The sequence below is a fragment of the Rosa chinensis genome, chromosome 6 (genome assembly GCF_002994745.2).
Source record: "Rosa chinensis cultivar Old Blush chromosome 6, RchiOBHm-V2, whole genome shotgun sequence".
NCBI lineage: Eukaryota > Viridiplantae > Streptophyta > Magnoliopsida > Rosales > Rosaceae > Rosa > Rosa chinensis.
The window spans coordinates 9,469,755-9,493,746 of NC_037093.1; the positions used below are offsets into that span (position 1 = coordinate 9,469,755).

Below are 23,992 nucleotides of genomic sequence, written 5' to 3' on the forward strand. Positions count from 1 at the left end.
AAATTGACTTTTTTCAAAAATGACATTTTGTTACCCTGTATCCCCGATATTTCCGATATCTCCCTTTTTCAAAGTATCGATATATACAAAGATACCGATATTTAAAACCTTGGATACACCTAGTCAAACTGAAGTATCCCTAATATTAATAATAATAATAAATGACTTGTAACCCACTTGTATCCGACCATCCGTATCAAAAAAAAAAAAAAAAAACCCACTTGTATAAAAAAATAAAGAATGATTGTTATAAAAGAAAAAAAAGAATGACCAGTAAGTCTTTATAATCTAGCCTAGGCCCGAAATTTGGTAAAACTGAGAACGAACCCGAAACAATCGGTTCGAGCTGGTTCGGACTTTTTCAAAACTAGAAACCTATAAGTAACCGATTCCAAACTGGCCGGTTTGGTCTTCGGGCTCAAAATCCAGTTTCCCAGCTATGAGCAAAACATACACAAAATTCGATAAGAGGCGAGGTTTGAACCCCCAACCTCTTACACGAAAGCCTTTCTCCCAACCACTGGAGCATGAGACACTATCATCATATTATGTTCAAAGTTTATATTTATTTCGTCCTAGACAACTTTTCTTTATTTCGCCCTATTCCAGTGTGGACAACCATTTGTCTAGCTAGCTTCGTATTCAAATGGAAATGGATTGGGACTATATTGATCCAGAGTCCTCCTTCCAGATGACAGGAGAAAACCTTGATGTTCATTGATTGGAGAAAACCTTGATGTACATTGATTCTTCAATGTACCTTCTGGGAGGCCTTTGTGATCTTTCTGCGTGGCAAATGCTCGACTTCATTAGCAACATAGATTGAGGTCTCCAAAAGGTTATTCCTCAGCAGGCTTCTTCCTTTTGACATGGGGATCTCGGAACATACTTTTCATACGACTGTGCCCGTAGCTATTCCAAAGCATTCACATTTTGCAGATATAGCAGCAACTTTTCTTTTCTTTTCTTTTCTTCCACCCGGTCCTTTCTTTTATTCTCCTTGGTAGCTGCGGCAACTTTTCTTTTCTTTTCTTCCACCCTTTCTTTTATTCTCCTTGGTAGCTAGCTGCCGCAACTTTTCTTTTCTTTTCTTCCACCCGGTCCTTTCTTTTATTCTCCTTGGTAGCTGCATTGGTAGCCTTTTCCTTAAGCTTGGGAAGTGAGGCAGCAACGTGGAGACAAATATGAGGTGTATGTGGTACCAGCAGCAGCAGCTTTTAAAAAAAAAAGTTGATAGGTCTTCGGTTTTTCGGGTCCAGCCGCCCCAGCTGGGTTTCAAATTGAGTTCAGACTAGCCAGTTTGAGAATTTCTGTCACAATTGCTCTTCAGTTTCTTCGTATCAATCTCCTTTCTCTGTAATTTCATAATACCATACAGCATGGTATGCAGTACCAGTTTCAAGCTTTGATTACTCGAGTACGCGCATCTGTCTCTTCTTATCCTAAACTTTTATATGTTCTCTGATCTCTCTTTTTATATCATGTATAGAGAAAAATCGATCTGTTGTGCAATCTTTCTGCATATACTTTTCTTTGAGCTTTACTCGGACTGTTGATGGTTACACAAGCACTTTGATGTCATCTTCGGATTCTGTATAGCTATGTAGCTGGATGAAAAATTGATCTTATTATAGGGGGTTAATCTTTTACTAACTACATGTACCCGCATTTTCAGGATCACAGGCGTTCAGAACATTGTTGTATACTCAAAAGAATCCTGCTGTTTGTATAATCCCACACAACCGTTGACATAAGGTTCGTTTCTTATGTTTTATACACACAAATATACTTTGACAAAAAAATATAAAAAATATACACACACGTACATATACGAATCTATAATGCATTAAATTTTTTTTTTTTTTTCAAAATAAAAGGAGTATATTTTGTGTCATTTTCTATCATAGATTCATATATGCAAAACAAATTATCTCTCAGATACGTTGCTATGTACATGAGAATGTTAAATTAACTTCTTTTTTTATTTTTATTTTTAAAGAAAACAAAGACAGTAATGAAAGTTAAATAGGTATAGTTTTCCAAATTTGTTAAACAAAAGTGCCCAACTCTTTTAGTTATACATTGGAGTAGATAAAACCCTTAATCTAGAGTTATGCAATACTTACTCATCTGTAGCGATATGAGAGGGGACTACTACATTAGAAACTCATCGCTTGTCCATCGCTAGAATATTATTAATATTAATTAGTCCTAACTCCTAACTTAGTCCTATACGCTTATATATTTTTTTTGGGCACTTAACATAATATCAGTCAATTATTAAACTGTACCTTATTTAAAAGGGAATTAAGAAAAATTTGACCAAATTTGGGAAATAAACCTTTGTTATTATATTTGATCTCACCCTTAAGATAGTTTAAATAATCAATTGTCTCTCCATCAAATAATCAAATATTTTCATCTAAATTTATGTTACTAAGTAATGTCCTAAATGTACGGTTCATTTGTTGTCCATTAGCCAACCACAAAACAAATTACAAATTTAAAATTAAATTTAAGAAGATAAAAATGGTAAACTACATATTGCTTTTATTTTTGAAAGGGGTTGGTGTGGCTGCCCTCAAGCCTTGATTAATGAAATTGCAGAATACGCGAGGGGTTGGGGGGGGGGGGGGAGAGGGGTGCCTGAACCCCAAATTACAATAAACATAAGGAGAATATCCTCAAATAATACCAAGACACTCCACAAAATCTATATATTCTAACAAGCACCAATTACCAAAGAGTGCACTAACGGCTATTCCATTTGTTTTGACATAGCAGTGACATACCGGAAAGATAACTCTATCAAGAAGAAGTATCATTACAAATAGCACAGCTTTTTCACTATGTTGCCACACGGAAATAAATCCGACGACACTCCAAATTACTTTTATTTAGATTGGAGGGTCTAGATAGAGAGTAAAATAATGTGGACGCAAGATATATAATGGTTCGCCTTCCATGTTAAGAGACTACGTCAACTTGATATTGTTTCACTATATTGTTAGGCCTTGAGGCCCAAGTAGAGAGAGAGAGAGAGAGAGAGAGAGAGAGAGAGAGAGAGAGAGAGAGAGAGAGAGAGAGAGAGAGAGAGAGAGAGAGAGATATATATATATATATATATATATATATATATATATAGGCCCAATCAAGGGCGGACGTCCGCACTGTCGCTAAAGTGTGGATGTCGACGCAGCAAGGGGCTTCCAGGAGGCGACGGCGGCGCGGGGCTTGCAGGAGGGAGGCCGGAGGCATCTCGGACAGTTCGAGGTCGAAGGAGGTCGGGCTTGCCGGTTTCTGGGCAGCACCTCACCTGAAACTGCAGGTTCTGTGTAGCACCACAAAACCCGTTGTCGGCGACTCCACCCGACCGCAGACCCCTGGCCTCCCTCCGGCAAGCAGGGCCCCTCCGGCAAGCAGGGCCCCTCCGTCGCAGCTCGATGGAGGCCGGAGCAGCGACGTCCACACTTTTTCTGGGTTGCGGACGTCTGCTCTAGAACGGCTTTGTGTGTGTGTGTGTATATATATATATATATATATATATATTATCCAGAACGAGTCCTCGCTCTGAAATTAAAGTGCGCTTTTAGAGTTTAAGGTCACTTTTCGGATGCATATCCACATCTCGACCGTTCAGGTTTTAGGTACTGATGTATAGTTCATCTGTGCAAAATTTCAGCCAAATTGATGGTCATTAAGGGATTAATAACTGCCTTAAAACTAGTACAGTTCAGGTTGGACAAATTCAGTTCGTCCATTAGTTTAAGCAAGTTAAATACCTTAAAGATCATCAATTTGGCTGAAATTTTGCAGGGATGATCTATAAATTAGTATCTAAAAACTGAACGGTCGAGATGTGGATATGATACCTAAAAGTGACCCTAAACTCTAATCTTGCACTTTAATTTCAGAGCGAGGCCTCTCTCTGGATATATATATATATATATATATATATATATATGAGGCCCGTTTTAGAGAGGATCTCCTTACTTTAAGAACTTGAAGATTTTTGTTATTTTGTGTGGCCTAATTCAATGATCTCAACCGTTGATCCTTTAGATTCCTATGCAAGAATGATGTCTACAAAAAATTAACCAAATCTATAATCATTTGGTCATTCAAAATTGTGTAAACAAATGTAATCCGTTAGATAAAATTAAAACAAACATTGTGCTAGTCAAATGGTTAAACGTTTTCTGATTTGGCTAACTTTTTGTAGGATGCATATGTGTATAGGCAACTAGAGAATTAGTAGTTGGATTATTAAAATACATCCTAAAAATAAAAACATCCTCACTTTTGAACTTTAAGGAGGTTTTCTCTTGATCCTTCATATATATAAAAGATTTTTATAGTGAGCAATCTCTTTTTTTTGGCTATTTTAAGGGACTGCTTATTAGACCAACTTTTTAATCACGTAGGAGATCTCAACCGTTTAGTTTTTAGCTCTATATGAGTAGATCACTTATGTAAATTTCCAGCCAAATAAATGATCGTTAAGGCATTCATAACTGTCATTTACAATTATAAGCATGAATGGTTCAGGTTGGACAAATTTGATTCGTTCATTAATTTAATCTAATTTGATACCTTCGAGGTTTAAGATTTGGCTGAAAATTTGTAGAGGTGATCTACTCATATAGATGTATAAACTAAACTGTTGAGATGTTAATATATGATCGAAAAATAGGTCTAATAAGTGATCCCTTAAAATTGCCAAAAAAGGGGATCAACTTAGAAGGGCCTTGATTGGAAGTACATGATTGTTTGTAAGTTGTACGTAAGGTTGTATAGCTTCTGTTGTAGCTTCTTTCTTCTCAGGGTCGCATATGATTAATATCTCGTCTTCTTCTGTCAGGCCTTATCCAAGAGTTATGACTAAGAGGGAGGACAGTAATTTAAGGCGACTCTTATGTCTAGATTTCGTTCAGGCAAAGCTGACCATGATGAAACTGACATTTATATTTTCATGTATTGGAGTGTTATTAGATCCTTTGTTCTTTTACATTCCAATCATCGACAAGACAAATAAGTGCCTTGGAGTAGACAAAAGCCTGAGGACTCTGGCACTTGTTACTCGAACCCTAACGGATATCCCCTTGGTGATATATTTTATTGTTGCTCGAAGTTATTATTGGCCTGATGCTATTCCCCTCCACATTATCGACTCTTCAAATATGCAACCTTCAGGAGGTTTTAAGCGAAAGTTAAAAAAGCTTGTGCTGATAATAACTACAGTTCGGTTGTTATATCTGCTATTTGCCACTGTTACCGTGCTACCGATCCCACAGGTAATTTTTCTATAAATTGTTGCTAATGATTGAGTTGCTAGATGAATAGAAAGGGAATTGAAGAGCAGTTAACTGTTAAGAGTCTAACTTCATTTATACCTGGTAAGTTAGCAAATGTTATCCATCTCTATTTGTTTACTTACAACATTTTCTTCTCTTGTTTTGCAATCTTTTTAATGTTTCCATTAGCATTTCTTTAAATTTTCTTCTAAAATATTGTTTCAAATTCCTAGAAGCATTATCAACCAAACAAAAAAAATTCTTGTAAACAGTCTTAGATTAGCCCACTCCAATGTTTCATCATAGATCTGCCATTGTATTTCAATTGACGTTATTTTGTTTCCCAAAGTTGGCCTTCATCCTATTGGCCTGAGCACGCAACCTTTTTTTTTTTTTTTTGTAAACAACCTAACAAATTTTTTTAGTTGGCGCTGGTTTTCTTCATCTGGCCGCATTGCATCAATATGGATCAAACATTGGGCGTACATTCAGTTTGGGAACTAGCTAGCGATTGTGGCCAGCTATTACCTAAAAGCATTTTTAGCAGACTCTCTATTTTTGCTCCTTAACTATTTTGGAGAGTATGTTTAGCTTTTCATATATTTTAGCTGCTGCACCAGACTCCTACGTGACTCTCTATTATAACTTTTAACTATCTCGCTCCTAAATATAGAGAGCGAGATGAGGCTCTCTATAATTTAAAACATTCCTATTGAGTTATTTTATATAACATATAAATATATTTAAACTATTTAATCTTCATTTAAAAAATAATATAAATTCAAATCTAGCTAGAATAGAGAGCACTGATGCAAACGTATTTCTAAAATGGCTAGCCAAAATGACTTTTTAGCTACTTTAGCTAAACTCTAACATGATAGTAAAAGGATTAGATCACTAAAAACAAAACAAAAGTAATTAAAAAAAAAAATCATGCACCTTCCTAAAAGTTTAAAGATCTGGCTTATTTGGCTAATCGACTCTCAAATCTGACATGTTGGATATAGAGAACAAGATGTCCCAATAAAAGAAAAGGATAAATCGGAAAATTGACATGATGAAAAAGAGAATATATATATATATATATATATATATATAGAGAGAGAGAGAGAGAGAGAGAGAGAGAGAGAGAGAGAGAGAGAGAGAGAGAGAGGGGACTCCTCTACTAAGGAATCTATATATATATATTTTGTCATTTTTAAGGATCCCTTATGGGATCCACTTTTTGATAGCATTTCAAATATATATATATATATATATATATATATATATATATTAGAGAGGGAAGAACATATTTTTTCACTTGCATATCATATGTGAAATCATCAATCCTTGTGCAGGTAATTAGATCTTGCCTACTGAACTCAACATTAACTCGGCTGTTGTTCTTTGTCCAGGTGGCAATTGTACTTGTTTTTCCCAGAATCCAAGGCTCTGGGTATCTCTATTTTTTAAACGCTCTTCTTCTTTTCCAGTATGTGTTAAGGGTCTATCAAATCCATCAAATCCTTCGTTATCTTCAGTATAACCTCAGAAGAGGGGTCACAGCTGCATTTAATTTTTTCTTTACATCCTTGCTGGTCACGTAAGTTCTAACCGCTTCTCATCAAACCTCCATTTAGGCTACTTTTCACCTACTTTGCTAGTTTGGTGACAAAATTACTTTCTGGATTTGCCAATTTGTCTTATTCATATTTACTTATCTTTTAACCTGCTACCTAACTAATTCAACTTTTCATAAATAAAAAAATCAGTATCTTAGAAAGATTTAAATTTAGAGTAATGTTAAATGAATCATCTTTTTGGATCCCATTTTATATGACAGCTGATGTTTGCATTGTCATATCATCAGATGCCACATCACAGCTGCCACATAATGTGAAATCCAAAAAGATGGTTAGCATTATTTTGAAATTTAACTTATGGATGCAATGAAGTGTTATTATACAGTAAAAAATATGATATTGCAATAAAGTTTACAAACACTTGGGCTTCTCCAACAACTACCAATTTATTTGGCTGTGATACTCTTTATAAATGTATTAGAGCAGATTTGTAATCTACATTTGGAAAACTGACATTTAAACAAATTGAAAAATCTAACCATCTCTTTATCACCTGTTACAAATCGGAGGACACAAACTAGAGGTCTAATATCATTCTATTAAAGTAAAGGCTAGAACAACTAAAAATAACAAAAAGAACAATTAAACAACAGCAACCTCTGAAATTTCAAAGAGATTGATAAAAAGAGAAAATAAAATCAAATAAGTATAGAGGTCAACCAGCTCAAAACAACCAATAAGGGTTTGTTTATGATACTTGAATGTTTATCATACACTCATTTTATACATAATTAAATCAAAATTACAATTTAGTTGAACTAAATTTACGTCATTAACAACAACATTACGACATTTGTTTTACACATTAATTTACATGTAATTGAACAAGTTACCACATCTACAACAATTTGTTCATAAATTTGTAAAAACATCGTAAGTGAAGTTATTATCTCTAATAGTACTAAAATTGTCCCAAAAAAACAACGACAACTAATTTGTTATCGTAGGTACTGTATAATTTCTCAATAGTTAGGCCACCACAAGCACACCAAACCCATAACCTGCTCATGTACTAAAATATCACAAATAATTTACTTGACTATGAAAAGTAATATACGACACAAACCATTTCACAGGACCATGATTAAAATCCAAGTAAGACCAATAGAGAAACATAAATTCAAGATAGATTGTAATAAGAAGAGTCATTCATTGTCTTAAATAACTCTTCCTCCTCACCTATTCATAATCAATGGCAAAACTTCAACCCATTGCTCTATTATACAAATGACAACCAAAATCATCTCAAGCTTCAATCTCTCCTTCTGGAATCTAAATTTATCATAAAAAGTTCACCGCTGTTTAATGTTTTTCTTTCCCTATTTTCTTTATCTTTCCCAAGCTCTCTCCAAAATCATCTCAAGCTTCAATCTCCTTCTTCTTCTTCTTCCCTGATTCCCTTGCTTTTCTTCCCTCTCTTCTGTTTGTTTTCTCCTCCTCCCCCTCCCCCCTTTTTTTTTTAATTTGTCAAGGGGAACCCAAAGGCTTCCTAGCCCAAGATAAAACCCCTTCGACGCATGTGAAATGCTCCAACTGTGCATTGCAGCACAGTGCCTAACCACTTTGACAGCTTTGGGGTTCGAACCTAGGTTGGGGAGCACACCCAACTAGGCAAGAACCACTAGGCCACTTGCAGTGGTTCATTCTTCTTCTTTGATTCTTCTCTTCTTTCATCAGCAACCACAAGCCCTTATCTCGTAACTTAAAAAAAAACAATATAATTACACTAAAATAAAATATAAATCTAATAACCAAATAATATTTCAGAAATTCTAAAAAGAGAAATACTACCTAGTCAGTAATCAACAAAAAAATTATGTCAACCACCACTCTTAGACGTAAATCCAATTGTGGAAATAAATATTTTTAAGTTAGTTGTTTGAGAAAATTTTACACACAGTACCCGAAATAAAGTTCATTCATCACTTTGATACATCTATTTAATGACGACTATTACATTGATACCTCAATGTTTAAACAAGACACAATTTTTGTACCGTTCGTCTATAACTGCATCAAGTCTATTGTAATGTAAACTACTTCAAGGGCAATTTTGTCTTTTTATTCTTTTTTTCATTTTTTTTTCTTCAAAATTCTCCTCTCTCTCTCTCTCTCTCTCTCTCTCTCTCTCTCTCTCTCTATCACTTTAGTACATCATATTTAATGACTATCACATTGGTACCTCAATATTTAAATAACGACACAATTTCTGTACCATCCGTCTATAACGGCATCAAGTCTATTGTAACGTAAACTACTTCAAAGGCAATTTTGTCTTTTCATTCTCTTAAAATTTTTATTATTATTATTATTTTTACAAAATTCTCCCCTCCCCCCCTCTCCCTGCCGAAAAGGCAAAAACCCAAAAAGCTCATCTGCTTTAATCACCCAATTCGAAGCAGAGTAACTAACTCACTAATTTAGGATGCTAGATTTGGGGATGAGAAGGTCAACCTATCGTCACCACTGTCATCTATACCTCCCCCTTCACTTCTGTCATCATTTGCAAGGAAAGGAGGTTGTGTTCGGGCCAGTTTTTGGAGCAAGTCAGCAGGGAGGGTTGAGGGGTTTGATTACTTGGATAGGGATCGGAGAAAAACAATGAAGAAGGTACATAAGATGACATTAAGCTAAAGTTTGGTATAGACAGTTAGGACCCTTGGATAGAGTAAGAGTTTTGAAATTCTCAATTGAGAATGAAGGAGATCCTTCTGTCTTTTGTAAACATGTTTGGTTTTGGGGTTAAATTTGATGGTATTGTGGAGAGGAGAATTGGGGTGTTGGGTGGTGGTGGCTGCGTCATGAGGAGTTTAGAGGTGGATGATTGTTGTGATGGGAGGTTTTTTACTTAATTTTTTGTTGTGTGGGCTATGGTTGGAGGTAGGGGAAATAGTTGTCGAGCAGAAGGAAAAAAAAACAATTGAGTTAGGACATGAAGAGACAAAAATATCGCTAGAAAAATCAATGTTCTAAAAAACGGCCTAGGCGGCTGGGCTACTAGGCGGGCTAGGCGGGGACTAGGCGGGGACTAGGCGGTGCTAGGCGGTGCTAGGCGGGGACTAGGCGGTTCTAGGAGGCGCCTAGGCGGTCATAAACCCTAATTTATTCTATATTTTGACTATTTTATATTTATAATTAATTTTTAGACTTTAAATATTGTCATTTATATGTCATTAAAATAATTTAAAAATTAAAAAAAAAAAAACCGCCTAGTCCCTCCTAGGCTCCCTCCTAGGCCCCTAGGCGCTAGTCTTTGGGTCACCGCCCGACTAGCGCCTAGCATTTTTTAGAACCTTGAGAAAAATAGAGGTTTGGCCATCATAAACAGCTGGTACTAAAACACTTTTAGATGTTAATGTTAGGATAACAATATGATAGTTCTTGAAGTTGGTGCACCAAAGTGATGAATGACTTTTATGTGAAGTATTGTTTGTAAAATTTTCTTTAGTTGTTTTATTTTCCACCTTTAGATTTTACATCCAAGAATGATTGAGCATAACTTGTTTGGTCATTATGTGTTTTCATAATTTTATTTTTATAGAGTTCTTTCCAAACATAATTTAACCTATTAATTTTGTAGGTACTTGGAGCTCTTTGGTATTTTTTTCTATCCAACGAGAAACATCTTGTTGGCATCAAGCATGTAAAGATGTTGCATCAGGATGTATATCTACTTATCGTTGCCATGGCTCTAGTACTTCCTCAAGTATCAAATTCCGAAATGAATCATGTCCAACAAATCTACCAAATGCTACACTATTCGATTTTGGTATATTTCAAGACATGATTCAATCTGGCAATACAGGACTGATAAAGTTTCCACAAAATTTTTTTATTGCTTCGGGTGGGGCGTCAGAAATATAAGGTAGGCATATATATATATATGTGTGTGTGTGTGTGTGTGTGTGTGTGTGTGTTGTGTGTGTGTGAAACTTAAGTATTAAGAACATCTCTGACAGCTTCCTTATAAATTGTATTTTCTCTATCTTAAGGAAAAACATGCATTTTTTTTCCTCCAACAGATACCTTATGCATTTTTTTTTTGAGTTGAAAAGATCATCCATTATGCAATTCAGCAAGCAGTACAATAATGACTTGCCCAGAGGGCTGTCAGAAAGAGCCATTACGTAGCACGTACTGTACTAGCACACTCCTCACATAAGCATACTACTCAGCACGCCCCTAGCACACCCACCTTTTTAGGTTAAGCACAAAAACAAGAAACATAGCTACCCCAAGAACGAATGAAATCAACCAAGAGGCAACTTGTTTCTTGTCGAACTTCCCACTCAAAAAAAGAAACTTGACCTAACCTCCTTTGGTAAAAAAGAAGGCAGACCCAATATTAAAACTAAAAGAAAAACAAAATAACCAAGGAGGCCCAAGCCCACACAAGGAAGACCCAACCTCCAACTTGAGGCCCAGAATTCCCAACCATAGGAAACCCTAGCCTGCATAGAACCTCCACCGACAACATCAAGACCGCCGGCACTGCTGCGACCATCACCGATCCCATCGCTCCCAACCAATCATCCAGACCAGCCACCACATTGCCGCCATCCACCGCGACCCGGACAACATCGACGACCACTACCAAAACCAGATCCAATCCACCCGGTTCAAACAACATGGGTAGAAACATGAAACAGCCAAAAGGCTCGCTTTTATTCCTTCCACCATCAACGAGCTACCCAGAAAAAGCCACATCGCTGCCAGATTGAAATCAAACTGAATTAAATAATCTTTTGGTGCGAAATTGAAATCTGGGTCCTTGTTTTTTCGTTGACAATCTTGGTTAATTTTGAAGCGAGTATTTCAAGACCCCTCCTCCATAAGCTTCCAAGCATTAGATAACCTCTCGATCCACTGTATTGGTCCTTGTTTGTTAGTCGTATAATGTCAAGTTGTGGTCAGAGAGATAGGTATAGCAGTTTTTGAAGAATAATAGCAAGTGTGGATAAGAAGATGATAAAAATAAAGTGAAGTGTAGAGAATAAGAGCATCCGCAATAGGCTTTCTGTTTGAGCTCTTAATGCATTAATGGAAACTAATTTATTTATTCAAAATTATAATTTTTATTTTCTAATTTGTTTGCTAGCTAAACTAAAATATATTTAACTAATATATATATATATATATATATCTATCTATCTATCTATCTATCTATCTATACTATTATTAAGAGAAGAGGCTTTGTTAGCTAAAATCAAAAATTTTCACAGATTTAACCCTGAAAGATTAAAAAATTTGAAAACAAATTAAATCACAAGGGTAAATATGACAATTCCAAAATGGATTTTTATTAAAAAAAACAAAAAATAAATTTTCACATCTCCACTTTTCTCTCCCACTATTTTCTCTCTGCAATAACTGTTTTATTTTATTTATTTTTTTAATTTTCTTTAAAAAAAAAATCTATTACACATGCAGAGCATGTATGAAGAACGCTAGTACTATTATTAAGAGAAGAGGCTTTGTTAGCCAAAATTGAAAATTTTGACAGATTTAACACTGAAAAAATTAAAAACTTTAAGAATAAATTAAATCAAAAGAATAAATAAGACAATTATAAAATAGATTTTTATTAAGAAAATTAAAAAGAAATGATTCCACAACCCGCACTTTTCTCTCCCACTATTTTCTCTCTGCAATAACTACCAGTGAATCTACTTATTCTGCAATAACTACCCACCTTTTAAAAAATAAAAAAAAATTTCTGACTGCAGACGTGTATATATATATATATATATATATATATTTCAGTTGTTTGCGTTATCTTTTTAATTGATTATTTTTTCTTCTCGCGTACTTGAAACAAATAAACAAAAAACATGTATTTCATTTCCTTCAACACGGTTTGATTAAAAGAAGGGAAAATGATAAAAGAAAATATAATAAGTTTTCATTTTATTTTTTGAATGAGGGTTGAAAGCCAATCTATTTGTTTTTCGTCGGCCCTGAAATAATAAAATTCGTAAGATTATTTTACCCGATTATTTTTACAATTTTTTTGTGATATTTTACTAAACATAAATTGATTTTACTTTCATTTAAAAAACATGAAACTTGTTTAAGGAAAACTGAAATTTGGAGAAAATCTCTGTGTATTCTCATTGATAATAGGGGTCTCTTTATATAGAGGATTACAATGCATAGAATCCGAATCATACAAGGAAAGATAATCATACATTGAATAGGAATATCTAGATCCTTCTAATTAAACCCTATTACCACTAGGTCAAGTAACTTAGGGTTTGGGCTAGATGCATAAATAGGGATTTACTTGAACACTCCCCCTTGTGTAGCCTAAACGTGGTGCTTCTCTCGTTGCCTCATTAAAAATCCTTGCCAAGTAACAAAAATCCAGTGGGACAAAAATAACCTCGGTCGAAGGGGAAAAAGAGCATAACACACCCTTCACGTTTCGAGACCGTACATGTAGACATCTCCCTCTGATGTCAGCCTCTCCCCTGATGACTACGGTCATGGGAGTTCGGATAACTTCCGTAAACGATGCTACCAACATGTTCCTCGAAAGTAGAATTTAGGCAATGACTTAGTGAGCAAGCCTGCCATACTGTCCTCAGATTGAACCTAGTTCACTTTGAACTTGAGGAGAGTCTGTTGTTACTGATTATGCTTGGTGTTGTCACTTTTGATGTAGCCTTGCTTCATTTTTTCAAAATAAAAAACATTATCCTAAATGCTCGTAGGCTCATCTGTGGTAGACTTCAAACCACAATTGTTAGAACATGCGTAATCATGGATCCAATTAGGGCTGTCAATGGGTCGTGTCGGGTTGGGTTCGTGTCGGGTCAAGGTATTTGTCGTGTCGCAAGATACAAACCCAAACCCAACCCATTTAATAATCGTGTCAAAAATTTAAACCCAAACCCAACCTATTTATTAAACGGGTTACCCGTTTCCAACCCGCTTAACCCATTTAATAAATAGGTTGTGTCGTTTTTGATAAAATGACTCATTTAAGGGTCAACAATGCGACCCATTTAACTAAAAAAATGCATAAATTGATTAAATTCACTAAAAACTCCATAAGACGAAGAATGTAAATAATTATATATTATTCATAAATAATTAAATCCAATAATTATAAAGCAAAATATTTCAAATTGTCTAATCCTATTATCAAATACTCCCAACGTCTAAAATTTCAGGATGAAGTATAGCATAATCGGGTTATACGGGTTCACTTCGTGTTGGCGGGTTGACCCGTGGCCGACCCATTTATTAAATGGGTGATGGCGGGTTGACCCATGGCTGACCCGCTTTTTAATCGTGCGGGTTCAACCCGCTTTATTTCGTGCGGGTTTCGAGTCGTGTTATCGGGTCGTGTCGGAATTGACAGCCCTAGATCCAATCCATAAACATTCACGAACCATTTTGTGAAGAGCAATAATCTCTACATGGTTCGAAGATATAACGACTAAGGTCTGTTCTGTAGACCTCCAAGATATCACGGTCTTTTCCCATGGTAAACACTTAACCAGTTTGACCTTTATATGGGTCAGAGAGATACCCAATATCAGCAAAACCTTCCAAAACACATGTCTTTTTGAGATGGGGATAGTGGACGCAGGCCAGTGTTGGCGGTGATCCTGTTGTGTGATGGGTCCGAATCCATCATCTCTCTGCAAGGATAGAACAAGCCCATATCAATAGTACATCTAAAGTATCGAAAGATATATTTTACACCAATCCAATGGTGTCGTGTTGGCGAAAAGCTATACCTAGCTAACAAGTTCATGGCACGTGAGAAGTCCAGTCTTGTGCATTGAGTTAAGTACAATAATGCGCAAATTGTACTTATGTAGGGCACTTCCGCCTCTAGCATATCTTCGACATCATCCTTCGGACGAAGAGGCCGGTTCCTTTTCAGGATCAAGACCATGGACGATCATGGGGGTGCTTGAAGGCTTGACCTTGTCAAAATGCTTAAGCATCTATCAACACGATGCTCAAGTTTCAAATCGAGACATAATCGTGTTCTCCCAAAATCCTTCATCTCAAAATCAGATTTCAAGTGTTCAGCAGTTTCCCTTAACTCTTTAAGGGCTTCCAATGAAAATTATGTCCAACATGAACCACGATAGGATCCAAAACTTGTTATGGAAACGCGCGGGCATATCCCTTCCCAATCAAGTAGCCACTTTAGTGAGCGTTTCAACCTTATTGCAAACGCGCTCCGTGGTCTAGAGCCACTTAACTTGGGTAAATAAAGTTCACCATGAACCTTTATGTATATTCTGTATCTAGATCCTTATAGAGATACGTAGTGACCACATTTGTAAGCTGCATGATCAGTTATTCAGAAACTACCAAACTGACAGGGTAGTGGAGTACAATGACATCCATTATGAGAGAATATGTCTCATCGTAGTCGATTCCAGGGCGTTTTGTGAGAAGCCTTGCGCCATGAGGCGAGATTGCCTTCTCTTTTTCTCACCACGCTTTCTAACGAAGACCCATTTGTCAACAAGTTTTATGTTAGGGGGTGTTGGCATCACTAGCTCAAAAACCTTCCTCTTCGTTAGAGAATCCAACTTAACCAGGATCACATCTTTCCATTTAGGCCAAATTTCTCTACATTGGCATTTATTCATCAACGGAGCTTGGTTCGATATCATCGGACTCAACAAACTCATGCGTAATGGAAAACGCAATTACGTCATCAATTATGATGGAGTTTCTATCCCACGTCTCATGTACACTAGTGTAATTTTCATAGAGCTCTATATTCTCAAGAATAGGTTCTGACGTTGAGGCGTCCCCTAACGATGACCATAACCTGGAAGATTCTCATGAGACGGATTTTGAGTCTTGATGATCAAAGGAATGGATTGTGCCAAAGTATCCTTCGAATCCACGGGCCTCCCACGCATCCTAGTTGGGGCCATGACCTGTAACGCTAGAGTGCCACTCTCTTTGGCGTTAGCGTCATACCTACCTCAGTGTAGGGTGGCGCTACGTCCTCTCGTAGGGACGTCCATCCTTGCAGGCATGTTTGTAGCATATTTGTGTGATCTCGTCACTTTAACTGAGATCAAGATGAGACATAGTGGGGACAGACCACGACAATTCCTGTTGTTACTGCTGAACATCTGTGTTCTTATTTCCCCCTAACGACGGGAAGACTGTCTAATCAAAGTGACATCCGCAAATCTAGCGGTAAGGAGATCGCCTAGCAAGGGCATTAAGTGGCGGACGATTGTTGGAATCTCAAATCCAACGTAGTTGCCCATTCGTTTGTAAGGACCCATCATAGGGCACTGTGGCGGCGCAATTGGCACATAAATGACACACTCAAATATGAGTAAGTATGATACTTGTACCCAGTCACTAGCTGTAACGTAGAGGTAGATTAAGTGGCGGTGGGTCGTAGACGAATTAGCATAGTTGCATGTGATATTGCATCACCCCAAGCAGATATAAGGAGATTGGCATGCATTACCAAATTTTGAGCTACCATCATAGTCATTTCCGCGAGACCATTTGGGTGTGTACATGGGAATATGATGTCCAACATCAGTTCCAATGCAATAATCATCAAAAGTCTTCGATGTAAACTCTCTAGCATTGTCAAGTCCAATTGACTGAATAGGATGATCAGGGGAGTGAGCCCGTTGTCATGTGATATGTGCTAGGAGTGTAATATAAGCAGCATTTACAAGTAGACAATGGCATAACACATGACCAGCGTGTTTGCTTGTCAACCAATATCATGAGATATTTAAACGTCAGCAGGTTGGTTGAATTAGTCCACAGAATCCCCACGGATTCTTCGTAAGAACAGAATGAGTATTTTTATATCCTTTGCAGAGGATGGTCTCAGTCCTAATTTCCCTAAGGAATAGGTTTTGTAAAACGAGCGAGAGGCCTTAGAATCAACCAATGAGGATTTTGGTTGGGTCTAAGCGTCTAAAATGCTACTTGAAGCAAAAGTTGGTCATTGCAGCATGACCTGGGGCGCCATCACCATGATGGACACCATCCATGGCATCATGGATAAGGACTGTGCCAGCCCTAGGCTAGTGGCGGACGGCAGCGGTGCCCTAGGCAGCAGGGGCGGTCATACTTAGTCTAGGAATCAACTTTTGATTCGTGCTTCATTTCGCTTGAAAGAATAGATGTCCGTGTGAAGTCTTTAGTAGACGGATCATCATATCATGACTAGGATGACCTATCTTGTCGTGACAAAGCCAATATGTGTCTAAATCCAAGAGATCTTCTCTCATAACTTTATTGGATTTAATAGCTTGAATAGTGACATAGAGTCCACTAGAGAGACACATAAACTTCTCTAAGATGAGCCTTTGTTAGCAATCATTAGAGGTATTGCAAAGGAACTCATTTTTATTCTCTACATGGGTTTTCGCATGGAATGCGTTGGCTATTCATAGGTGTGATTTGCCCTAGGAGCGTAGAGAGTTTCTGTGACAGTAATCAAGGTGCCATTTGGCAAGGGGAACTTGGGCTATTCCATGTCCTTGAATTAAAACTTATGGCTTAGTCATCATAGTCACAAAGAAATGTGCTCAGAATCAAAGTGGAGTTATCATGAAAAGAACTCCAAATTTAATTCATAAGCCAATAGAGTACATCATTGTCTCTTAACCATTAGTCTAATCCATGCTAGCTAATGCGAAACAAAGGTAGTAGTTTAACTTCTTTTAGTAACTCCAAAATAAATATGACCAGGTGAGTAGAGAGATCTCGGTGGAGCAAAGCTCGCTTAAGTACCACTTATCTCAAAACCTTCCTAGACATCATACTCATTTTGGATGAGCCTTGTGAAGAAAAACTAAACCAATGGCATTTACTACAAAGTATATGGCAATTGCTTATTACATCTCTTGGAAAAATAAAGACTTAAAACAAAATTGGCGATCTATGGATCCCAGCCAGATTTGTAGTCTTCAACCCTTCACTCTAGATCATCTTCTTGATCTTCTTGTTCCATATAGTGAGCTTCTCTTGCTTCACAATATGTTTTGTAGGCGGTGACAATTTCTTCACGAGCTCTACAAATGTGTGCCTAATGACCAGACACTCTACATCGAGAACATACATCTCTTTGCTCAGACTTCATTGATTGAGGCACTTTGAAAGCGTCATTTAGATGGCTCTTAGTGTTGGTGGCGCCCCCAACATGGCCAGAGGCGTTGCCTCCCTCTCTCTTTCCACGTTGACCTTTTCGGTTCCGTGTTCGCCTATTTTAGCGATTACCTTCCCAAGTAGAGCGATTATATGGACCAGAATGTCCAGGTGTATCCCTAAGATTAGGGTTTCGCTCTTGGCGTCATCTCTTAGGGGCGCGACTATAATTGGATTTCGGAATATGCTTGTTTCCACGGATCTCCAATTATAGTTCTTCACAAGGATGTTGTCATGCTTTTCAGTGACATTCATAGCTCCAATGAGCTTATGAAACCTTTGATCCATCCTGCAGTAACATCGAGTCGATAGTTCTTAGCAACCATCAGTGCAGAGATGGGGAAGGTAGAGAGAGTCTTCTCAATCAACATCTCATCTATGATCTCATTACCACAGAATTCCATTAAGAATTTAATGCGAAGTGCTTCCTAGTTATAGTCAAGAACTGACTTGAAATCACAGAAGCGGAGGCTATGCCATCTCACTTCTAGGTCAGAAAGCAGGGAGTCACGAACGTTGCCAAATCTTTCTTCGAGTGAGACCACAGCCTTCTGGGGTCTTCTTCATTCATACACTCGTACTGGAGCGAATCATCCATATGACGAGTCATTAGGATGATTGTTTTCGCCTTATTTACCTCTAAGGCTGCTCTATTTGCTTCCAAAGCTTGAGCTTGCTCAACAGTTAACACGTCCTGGCTAGGCGCAAGAATCATAGCCAGGATTCCATCAGCCTTGAGATGCTGGCGGACATCACGAACCCATTTGTGATATCCAGAGCCAGTTGTTCCCAATGGAGCAAAGTCCAATTTGTTCAGGCTACTCATCCTGAAAGAGAACAAGAAAAAGGGTTAGTTTCGGAGCGAAAAAGCTACCACGAAAACAATAAAAATTTCTAAGCGTAGTCGCTTCCAAGAAATTAGGAATTTTCGAGCATAGTCTTTTCCAAGAAATTTGATTCCAAGAGGGTTGGATTAGATCGAAACAATGATGTAAGTGGTCGATAGTTTCTTCTCAACAAACTCTAAGTTTGGAAGGACTCTACAAGCTCCAAGCTTGGAGTGAGCACGGTCTCCCCACAGTTCGGCTATTGGTCTCCCCTATGAAGAAGAAGGGAGGTTGCAAGTCCCCGAGAAAAGAAGAAAAGAATGAAAAACTTCAAAAGCGGGAACTTTAATCTTAAAAACTTACTTGTTAATCCAAGGCTTGAGAACACGCGCGTATTGGAAAACAGGCTGCGGGGATGTGCGAGGCAGGCTTATCGCGGGGGCAGCATATGCAGCGCGCGCGCGGGAGCAGCAAAAGCTGGGGCACATAGGAGCTGCGGAGGCAGTGAACGTAGGGCTGTGGGGGCAGCAGATGCAGGGTGTGATCGCTGGGACAACAAGCGCAGGGGAGAGTAGGAGCTGCGGTGGTTGCGCGGTTGCGGGCCAGTCACGGGAATGCGGAGTCGCGGGGGTCGCGGGACTGCGGGGTTGCGAGAGTGCGGAGTCGCGGGGGTGCGGAGTCGAGGAGTCGCGGAGGTTTCTGGGGTCGCAGGCGTGCGGTATTGCGGTGTCGCGGTCGCGAGCGAGGGCAGAAGGCAAGCAGGGTTTGCGGGCCAGCTAACCTGGTAGGGTCAGCGTTGAGTTGCTACGCCGGGGCTGTGGGGGCAGTAGTAGCGCAGGCGAGGCAAATCCGGTGAAGCTCGATCAATTTCTGGGGTTTTGGTCTCTAAGGCTAGGGTTAGGGCTCGTGCTGATAACGTGTTTAAGGAAAACTGAAATTTGGAGAAAATCTCTGTGTATTCTCATTGATAATAGGAGTCTCTTTATATAAATGATTACATGCATAGAATCCGAATCATACAAGGAAAAGTAATCATACATTGAATAGGAATATCTAGATCATTCTAATTAAACCCTATTACCACTAGGTCAAGTAACTTAGGGTTTGGACCGGACACACAAATATGAATTTACTTGAACAAAACTAAAATATTATTTTAAAAGAGAATAATGAATTATGGCTCCTTATCTTTAACAAGATTGGAGCAAAATTTTTGTGGCTCCCCGATAAGTAGCTCAAAATTTGCGTTTAGCTAGCTTTCAATAGATTTGTTGAAAATATCCTCTGTTGAAAAGATATGGGGTACCGTTGCAAATGGTTCCCGAGCAGAGAGAAAAACAACAGCGATAATCTATTTTGGTATTCCTTTTTATTCATTGTTTTGTACTGTGTGCCTGGTTAATGTTAGCCACCACTGATTGGAGGTATAATGGCCAACTCATCTTTGTCTTTAACAAGTGCCGACTCAGTTGTGTACTTCTCGTTAAGAGCAACAGATGTTACGAAATTATGTATAAATGTTGGATCCATATATTATTTTTTCACCATGAGTATATATGTTATTTTTCTCCTTTTTTTTTTTTTTTTTTTTCCAATAGTAGTTTAGTTCACATCTTATAGATTAACTGTTGGACTTGTTTTAATTTGCAGTAACTTTGGCACGAATTTGGAAACAAGTAGCTATGTGTGGGAAAACTGCTTTGCTCTTCTTATTTCTATTATTGGTTTGCTACTGTTCTTATATCTCATTGGAAACGTGCAGGTATGTTAGGCCAGTGGATTTAAATTAAAAAAAAAAATTTAATTTTATTTTACCTCCCATAACTTTATACTGATTTTATTTTACTTTCCATAACTTTGTACTTTAGATTGTTTGTGGTCCTACATTTTTAATTTCATCTTTTACTTCTGAGTTTTTTTTTTTTGAGAGAAACTGTCAACAACTATATTTTTCTTCAACTAATTTGTTAATTGCAAACATGACTTTAATTGGCTCCTTTTTATGATGCGGTATCATTGACGTGGCACAAATATTCATATCTGATCAGTTTTATAAAGCATTAAAAAATTGATGAGTGCATGGGTTGGAACAATGAAATTAGAAGTGCAGTGACATAAGTGATTAAAAATGTAAAGGCCAATGAGATGTTTTCAAAATAAAATTTACCCTTAAAAAAACATATCATTTGCTTTCTAATTATTGAAAACTTTAAAATTTTTAAGATTTTAAATTGTTGTACTAAATTTGAGATAAAGTTTTTCGATACTACAGTCAAACCACATGGCAAGTCAGATGTGGTTCGACCTATCTATGATATTTCATATTTGGAACCTTGGAAAACAAATACATGTTAGGAAGCATAAAACTTTCTCAACCTCTTACTGTTAGTATTGTTGTTACAAAAAAGAAGAAGAAGAAGGAATCATGAATCATCTCCATTTCATCTTCTACCGGGTGAAGCTCTCTCAAACTAATGAGGTTCTGCACTTCTGCTACCTCTTAATTCAAATAATTTTAAAATTTAATTTAAAGATAATATGTCACTCGAGCAGTATAGCTAAACACAAAAGTTAAATATAACATTTGCTAAATTATTTATCTAGAGAGGAGAGAGAATTTAACTAAAACTTATATTTTCTAACATTCTAGGTATTTAGCTTATCTTGCTAAAGCAGATTTCAAAAACTAAACTACCTATGTATCTCTTTTAGCCAAATATACTAACAAAATAGCTTCACTGTTGGAGATGCTTATTAGCTAGTCTAACTAATATCACGGAAGTCACGATTTCAAATCTCACTAACATAAAAAATAAATGGGGTAAAAATTTAAAAAAAAATAAAGAAAGAGAGATTAAATTTCTATTATCATGTGTGTCATTCCGCATCACATAAAGTGGTTTCCAAAAAATATCTAAATTATGTAACATTATACTAAAATATATGACCTCAATAAAGGGATTCAAATTTGCTCACCGCCACACCACCAATACTTTGGCGGTGATAGCACCACTCAATACAAAACTGTCATGTGTTATAAAACGGAATTATAGTTAATTATGATGTTTTATTAAAAAATTATATTTTAAGTATTCAATTAATTTTATATGACGTGGCAAGTTTTAATAGGGTGGTCATATCACCACAAAATAAAAGTGGTGAGCAAATTTGAATCCTCAATAAAGTTAGTAGATATGCATGAACCATAAGGAGATGTATATAAGACATATATATTCGTAAATATATGTAAATGAATAAACGTATAAGGATGATGATTTTATGATATGTTTACTTATTTGGAATGAAAAATAATCATGAATCGGAAACAACTGAAATGGGAGAAGAAAGAAATCAAGGGCACGTTTACTTACTTGGAAGGAAAGGGAATGATTACGGGGTAAAAACATTCCTGCGTTTACTAACACATAAAGGAATCGGAATGATTCCGGGTAAAAGAATTCCTGCGTTTACTAACACATGAAGGAATCAGAATGGATGTAGGTTCCACCTCCTTATCAGGAATCGATTCCTGAATACTCAGGAATTCGATTACGAAGGGAGGAGATGGGTTTAGGAATTATTCCTCCGGAATCAATACCGATTCATTTCTTCTCCCATTCCACTTGTTTCCGATTCATGATTATTTTCCATTCCAAGTAAGTAAACGTGTCACAATATTGATTCTGGAAGAGTTGATTCCTAAACGGCTAAACCCATCTCCCCCCTTCATCAAATTTCTGAGTATTCAGGAATCGATTCTTCATAAGGAGGTGAGACCTACACCCATTCCAATTCCTTTATATGTTAGTAAACGTGGGAATACTTTTACTCGGAATCATTCTGATTCCTTTATGTGTTAGTAAACGTAAGAATAAATTTACCCATAATCATTTTCTCCCATTTCAAGTAAGTAAATATGCCCTTAAATTGCTAACGGTCTTTCCATGCTTGGGAATGTTAGTGTTGCCTATTTAAATATAGAAAATACAATGTTACTGTCTGCCTCATAGCTTGTAGAGGATTTGTTGTTTTAACTGAGGAATTTTGGTTTTTGTGAAACAGCTGTATTTGAAGTCCAAAGCGGATCAGATATTGTTTGCGCAGGAGGTAAGGGCGAATAAACTGCATCGTGTAGAACGAAAAATACGGGAATGGACGGCAAGAAATGGTATCCCTGAGGAAATGATCATGACAGAGATCATGAAAAACGTAAAACAGAAATTGGAAGAAATTAACTATGCTGATGAAGATGAGAATGTAAACTTGAAATATGTCTTGTCAAATCTCCCATGGTACCTCAGAAAACGAGTACAGTGGCGTCTCTGCATGGATGGACTGGAGAAAGTATGTTCCTCGAGCTCTATAAATTATGCCTATATTTATGAACTAACGTGGAGTACGGAACAAGATGGTTAGTAGCTAGTATACATTTGTCATTAGTGGCTAGAACGTAGGGATACATTTTTATGAGCAATTTTCATTTACCTACCCTATATTATCTTTTTAAATTACAATTGATTATAAAATAAAAGATGACAATTAGGCGTATTAGTTGCATTGGATAATCTTATGATCGATCTACAATTACTGACGTATGCAATACATGAACATAGGTCCCGATGCTTCGAAATATGGAGCGAAAAGGGTTGAAAATGATATGCGAGTATCTCAGGCCAATGATCTACTGCCAGGATCAGATCATAGTTCAAGCTGGAAAACCACTTGACTTAATGTTTATCGTTATAGAAGGTACAGTTAGATGCGTCGACGCCATTGGAAATGCTGCACCACAACTTCAAAAAGGTTATTTTTTCGGAGAAGAACTGTTCACTTCGGAATCACGCCATCCTATCTCGGTTCAAACTGTCATTTGTGAAACTGAAGTAGAAGCCTTTATTCTGAGGACCGAGGACTTGAGGAATCTGGTCCGCACAAGCCAATTCCTGAGGAATTTAATGGAAGAACAACTCTGAACTTCGCAATCAAGAAAGAAAGCAGTTGACACTAGCTTACCACAAGATCGACGAGGAGATACGAAAGGATGTCTAAGATGAAAAACTACTAAGTCTCTAAC

The 23,992-nt window shown here is 37.2% G+C and overlaps 1 protein-coding gene across 1 annotated transcript; it reads left to right on the forward strand.

The window, feature by feature from the left end:
* The first annotated feature begins 1,185 nt into the window (after positions 1-1,185).
* LOC112169720 (cyclic nucleotide-gated ion channel 1-like) lies at positions 1,186-23,992 on the forward strand. Its single transcript, XM_024306771.2, has 8 exons — positions 1,186-1,417; positions 1,676-1,755; positions 4,862-5,294; positions 6,692-6,879; positions 10,500-10,784; positions 20,569-20,680; positions 22,981-23,262; positions 23,532-23,992. The coding sequence occupies exons 5-8, from the start codon at positions 10,648-10,650 to the stop codon at positions 23,889-23,891; spliced, it is 891 nt and encodes a 296-aa protein (XP_024162539.1). The 5' UTR covers positions 1,186-1,417; positions 1,676-1,755; positions 4,862-5,294; positions 6,692-6,879; positions 10,500-10,647; the 3' UTR covers positions 23,892-23,992.

Coding starts and splice junctions, on each gene's coding strand:
- LOC112169720 (XM_024306771.2), top strand. CDS start 10,648: ATGTCCAACAAATCTACCAAATGCTACACTATTCGATTTTGGTATATT. Junction 20,681..22,980: donor ATCTCATTGGAAACGTGCAG/GTATGTTAGGCC, acceptor TTTGTGAAACAG/CTGTATTTGAAGTCCAAAGC. Junction 23,263..23,531: donor GCATGGATGGACTGGAGAAA/GTATGTTCCTCG, acceptor ACATGAACATAG/GTCCCGATGCTTCGAAATAT.